General features: G+C 37.9%; 1 protein-coding gene across 1 annotated transcript in view; it reads left to right on the forward strand.

Moving 5' to 3' along the window:
- Window positions 1–6,202, forward strand: part of Cenpi (centromere protein I) — a 55,244-nt gene that overhangs the window by 44,530 nt on the left and 4,512 nt on the right. The window contains 2 exon segments of the mRNA XM_031368296.1: window positions 1,962–2,010; window positions 2,140–2,358. Of these exon segments, the coding sequence (XP_031224156.1) occupies window positions 1,962–2,010; window positions 2,140–2,358 (268 nt within the window).

Here is a 6,202-nt window from a genome sequence, read left to right on the forward strand (position 1 = left end):
CATAAGTACACTGTAGCTGTCTTCAGATACTCCAGAAGAGGGAGTCAGATCTCATTACAAATGGTTGTGAGCCACCACGTGGTTGCTGGGATTTGAACTCAGGACCTTCGGAAGAGCAGTCAGTGCTCTTAACCGCTGAGCCATCTCTCCAGCCCCATTATGGGGGTTTCTTAAGATACTAAAACTATAGCTGGGCTAGTTTTCAATTTCCCCTGTAGGGTATATGGAATTGAAAGTCTTTGTTATGGATTGGTTTGTTTTGTAGTGTTGCTGTTGCAGTCAGCTTTGGGTTTTTTGTTTGTTTGTTTAAAGATTTGTTTATTTATTTTATGTATATGAGTACATTGTAGCTATCTTCAGAAACACCAGAAGAAGGCATCAGATCCCATTACAGGTGGTTGTGAGCCACCATGTGGTTGCTGGGATTTGAACTCAGGACCTCTGGAAGAGCAGTCAGTGCTCTTAACCACTGAGCCATATCTCCAGCCCCGCAGTCAGCTTTGTTAATTAAAATTTTCACGTTAAAGAAAAATTAATCATTTGTTGATAACTGTTGAAGTGTATGTAGTTTTTCTAGTAAAAGAACATTTTCTGGGAAGCAAGAGGACCTACTTATGCCAGCTTTGTGACCCTCCAATCTTTATTTTTGCCTTATGCTCTTTATAGAGCTCTGTCAATGTTAATGACAGAGATGAATTAGATAGCAGTTCTCAGATAAGAAAAAAAGATTGTTTCAGGATTTTATTGTCTGCTCTGCTAAACCTTTAAATTAACTTTTTGACATGTAGACATGTATTTGTTTTGTGTGTGTGTGCGCGAATGAGTGTGTGTGTGTGTGTGTGTGTGTGTGTGTGTGTGTGTGTGTGTATTTGTGTGATAATATGTGAGGAGTCAAAGGACAAGTTTCAAGAGTTTGCTTTCTTCTTCCATCCTGTGAGGGCCAGGGATCAAGGTCAGGTCATCAGGCTGAGTGTCAAGAGTCTGCCTGCTCCGTCATCCCACTGGCCTACTATGCCTTATATTACGGAAAGAAAATGTGTTCTGTGTTAGTGATTGGCTGCTTTCTTTAATAATGAAACACTAAAAGAATGTTTTCAATTGTTTGTTTTCTCACTATTGAGTTATATTTACAGTAAGAGCACATCTGAAATGTCTGACTCAGTTTTTAAAAATGTATCATTATTGTGTCTGTATATATGTGGGTACACATGTACCCCAGTTTGTATATGGAGAGCTGAGGCCAACTTTGTACAGTCAGTTCTTTCCTTATACTTGTACGTGGGTTCTGCATATCAAACTCAGGTTGTCATCATTCATGGCAAGCACTGTACTCACTAAGCTGTCTTGTCATCCTCCAACTCAATTTGGAGCCTCTTTTTATTTATCTTACTTTATTTTTTTTGCAGTACTTGAGGTTGAACTCTTGCATGCCACACAAATGGTCTAATGCTGAATTCCACTTGTAAGCCCTAACTTTAGAAGTTCTTTATAGAAAATGTACCACAGATGTATAAAATCTTTAATTAGACAACCAGATAATTGTGTTTGTTCACAGTTGCATTTGTTTATAATATACTTGTTTGTGTGTGTGTGTTTGCATGATTGTATATGTACACGTGCGTGTATATTCATGTGGAGGTCAGAGGTGGCCATTGGGTGTCTTCCAGTATTGCTTTGCACTTTATCTATTGTCTCTAACTGAAGCAGGAGCTCACTGACTCTCTGTACCAGCTGAATGGTGAGCTCCAGAGAGCTCCCGTGCTAGGGTTAGGGATACCTGCAACGAAATCTGCTTTTTATGACGGTGTTAGAGAGCTAAACACAGGCACTTGTGCTTCTGTGACGGCTGTTTCGCCAGTGGAACCAAAGAGTTTATTTTTACCAAAGAATTCAGTGTACATTCAGAAGTATTACATACAACAGCATTTTAAATGTGTCATTATATTTGCTTTTATTATTAGGTATCGCGATAATTTGATAGCTGCCAAGAAAAAGGACTTTTTACAGAAGGTATGAAGGATGACCCTGTGTTAAATGACCATTTTTGTAAATAATCAAGTATAGTTGTGTGGGACTTGTTAAGAATAAACTGGCCAAGAATAATAGATGTTAATGACTATTCTATCTCTTTCCCATTAGGCAAAATCAGAGTTCAGTCTCAGCAGCAAGATCTATAAAGAATTTAATTACTATTTGACAGCTATGGTTCGTTGCCTATGGACGTCTAGACCATTTGAAACAGGAGTGTACGTTGATCCCCAAACCATAGAAAATACTGAAGGAATAGAGTATAAAAACACCTTAAATTTTGTCCACCATCCTTCTCTATTGAGCTATGCAGCTTCCTTTTTGCTGCAGGTAAGTGTATTTAAAGGGTCTTTAGACGTGATGTGGCAACACTGACTGTGAAAATAGGAAATGTTATATCTGAGTTACAAGACACGTTCAGATTTTTTTAATGCTAACAAAATTTTGGTAGTGATGCCAGGCTTTAAGGAACTTAAATATCTAGTCTATAAAGGAGTCTGACCTTGTTACCATGACAACTTGTCAACAAAGTATTATAACATGATGCGGTGAATTGAGGGAAGGGCGGACATAAGAGAGTTCCATGGACCATTCAGTTCTGCTTCAATTGTGCTGCTGCCAGGTAAGGAAGGCCATCATAGAATAAAAGCTCTTGTGGATCTCTCCTAAGGTTGAAAGTGTAAACTAGGCAATATTTTTCTATTCTTCCTTGAAGCTTGTTGATTCAATGTAGTGAAGATAAGTGGATGTGGCAGGGATGTGTGTCTTCTTAGATAATTGACAGGATGACCATTTTCAACCTTATTAGTGACTTGGGGGTTATTCATAAGATACACACACACACACACACAAACACTAAAAGAATTTGGATTCACAAGTTTCTTAACCAGATAGAACATTGAGAACCCTAACAATGAAAACAGCACAGAGTTAGGGCAATGGTCATTGAGTGGATGTCTCAAATATACATGTGATGAGCAAGATCCATCTGGGTCTTGTTCTCAGAGTTCAGTGTGTAGTTGGGGAGGCTGTCAGTAAACAACAGCATAAACGAGGATCTTCATGGCTGAGGCAGCGAGATCAAGAGTTTCAAGCTGGTTGACTCAAAACCAAAACCCCAAACAAAAGCAAATGCCAAAAGAGGCTCGGTAGTGCACCTGGGAGGCTGAGGTTAGGGGTAAGAAAAGTTTAAGTTCGAAACTAGCCTGGCACACACACACAGAGATGTTGTCTCAGAAATGAAGAAAAAAGGGGATAGAGGGAGGAAGGAAGGAAAGAAGAAAAGAAGGAAGGAAAATTAATTGCAAAGAAGTATAAAAAGACAATGTGAAGATTCCATTTTTCCACATATTTCCCAATGTTTATTATCCATATTTTTATTTTTTATTAAAGGTATGAATACTGAATTGCATGCCATTTCATATGGAAAGCATTTTCCATGCTCATTGGCCACTTCCCTATTTTCTTTGTAAAAACTATTCAGACCTTTTGTTCCTTTGTGTGTGTGTGTGTGTGTGTGTGTGAGAGAGAGAGAGAGGGGGGGGGAGATATGTAACTGACTGGCTGGCTTGTTTTGTTTAATATGATCTCTAATTCTATCCCATTTTCTTATAAATAGTATCATTTCATTTTTTTATGGATGAGTAAAACTCTAGTTTATATGTAGGTCTCTGTAACTGCTTCCTTCCCTAGAAAAGTCCCTGAGGCACTATATTAGGCATAATGTAAGGTAAAAGTTTCTAGTCATCCCAGTACTCTAGTACATCCCAGCCAGCATGGACTCTGTGCCTAATGAATATGCTGGGACAAAGATGAACATTCTGGTATTCCTGGGTGATTGGTTGTGGCTGCAATGTAGCCTTTTTGCTTTGCATGATGTCTTGGAGAAAGAGAGCCTTGAACCCTTAGCCATAGTCTCCAGGAAGGAGCAGGTCATGGGTTCAGTGTCTCAGATATTTGTTGGCCTAATTGAAGTTTAATAGAAATTGTTTGGTTGTTTTTTTGTTAGTTTTTACCTTTTTTGTTTATTTGGTTTTTTCAAGGCAGACACATCAGAAAAATGTTGAGATACCTCAAAACAAACAAACCAAAACATTGGATATCACTAAATGGGTCAAATTCTGTGCCTTTGCTTAATAACTTTGATCTTAGACAAGCTTTTTAAAAAGGTTTTGGCCTTCAATTAACCTTGTTAAGATTTTGCTTTGTTTTGTGTTTCGGACAGGGTTGGTTTCCTTGTTTAGTCATATACTCTTAACCCTCCTCCATCAGTCTCCTGAGTTCTGGAATTACGGAGAAGTACTGTCATACCTAGCTCCCCTTAGCTGCTAAATAAGCATGGTAGTATATACTTAATTGTATTGTGAACATTATATTTTGTGAGGTATGTGAATCTTAGTATGCTTGGCATACAGTGATTGCTTGGATAGGTGGTAGTTATTATGTATTGATTAATTCGCATCATAATTCAAGAATATTTTGAGAATTTTTCATTGGTAGTCATTACTCAGTACTTGAAAACAGTAAATAGTTGAAGGCCAAGGATAACTCCCTCCTCAACAGGGTTTACAATGTCTGGGGGCAATTTTGGTTTTCCCCAATTGGAGAGTAGGCATGCTGACATCTAGTGGCTAGGACCAGAAATGCTGTTAAACATCTTGGTATACAGGATATTCTCTCAAGACAATTTTCTGGTCCGTATTTTAATGTTTTAATATATGATCTATCTCCAACATAGCTTTTGTTTACCATTAGTATATGAAAGGCTGTTTTATTATTTTTTGTGTTTGCCATTGTATGAATTTAATTCCTTATGATTAATGATTTGCTTGTAATTTTATTAAGATATACTCTTGTATACAACACTTCACATATATACAAGTATTCTGTTGGATAAAGCCACTACAAGTGGACTTGCTGTCAAAGGTACATTTTCAAAAAGATTTGTGGAGATCGTTAACTTGCTTTTAAGAAGAAGTTACATTGTGTTATATTTCCACTAACAGTGAATGGATGCTCAGCTCTCCATACTCTCAATGCAATTGCAGCTTCTTTTTGTTGTTGTTGTTTTGTTTTGCTTTGCTTTGTTTTTCCGAGACAGGGTTTCTCTGTGTCACCCTGGCTGTCCTGGAACTCACTCTGTAGACCAGCCTGGCCTTGAACTCAGAAATCTGCCTACCTCTGCCTCCCAAGTGCTGGGATTAAAGGCGTGCACCACCACTGCCCAGCCAATTGCAGCTTCTTAATTGGAAAAATATGTACTGAATCAGGTAAAATAGATTTTTCCTTGAGAAACAGAGCATGAATGATAGACACTAAGACCATTCAATCTGCAGAATAGTGAGTATTATGAACTTGAACACAGGTAAATACATTTATTAATTTATTTTATTACCATTCCCTTAATTACTTATTAAGAATCCACTGGAGAGTAAATTCTGCATAAAGAGTTGTTATAACAGATTGTTTAGGGAACAATGGTAAGAAAAAACAGTCTGTACGTGTTCAGAACAGACAGTTCCATTGTGCCTTGTAAAAGTGCAAAGCTGCCAGGTGAACAGCGCTGAGACCAAGAATGCTGTGGGGATACAGCAGGGCATGCTGTAGACTCAGCATACTGCTCCACACATAGCACATTCACTATAGGAGTTTCCCTCAATAGTTTTGATTTTAGGTTAATTATCCATAGATGTAGAATATGAAGAAGCTCTGAGGGGTTAGCAATCATCATCTTTACATATTTGGGATGCTGTCACCTTAAGATCTTTTAAGAAATGTTTCATTACTAGTACTATGGGGTGTGTGTGTGTGTGTGCGTGCACACAAAATGCTTTTGTCAATTTGTAAATGCTTACTACCTTATAAAAATGTTAAGGATATGCGTACACCTGAAACAACTCATTCAGGATTACAAAGTAAAAATGCTAAGTATGAAAAAGCATCATTGAAGTGAAGATGTAGTCTGTGGCAGAGCACCTACCTCGCATGTACAGGGCCCTGGATCTGATCTCCAGTACTTCAAAAACAAGACAAAGACTAGATAGCTAGCAAACTCACTGCATCGTAAAAGTTTAACATGCACGATTTTCTAGTAGTCATATTAAAAAGCATCATGTCCACAAATACAGTAATGCTTAAAGCCTAGTAAAGATTCAGGCTCACAAAATTGGCTGTA

Source organism: Mastomys coucha, chromosome X, assembly GCF_008632895.1.
Source record: "Mastomys coucha isolate ucsf_1 chromosome X, UCSF_Mcou_1, whole genome shotgun sequence".
Lineage (NCBI taxonomy): Eukaryota > Metazoa > Chordata > Mammalia > Rodentia > Muridae > Mastomys > Mastomys coucha.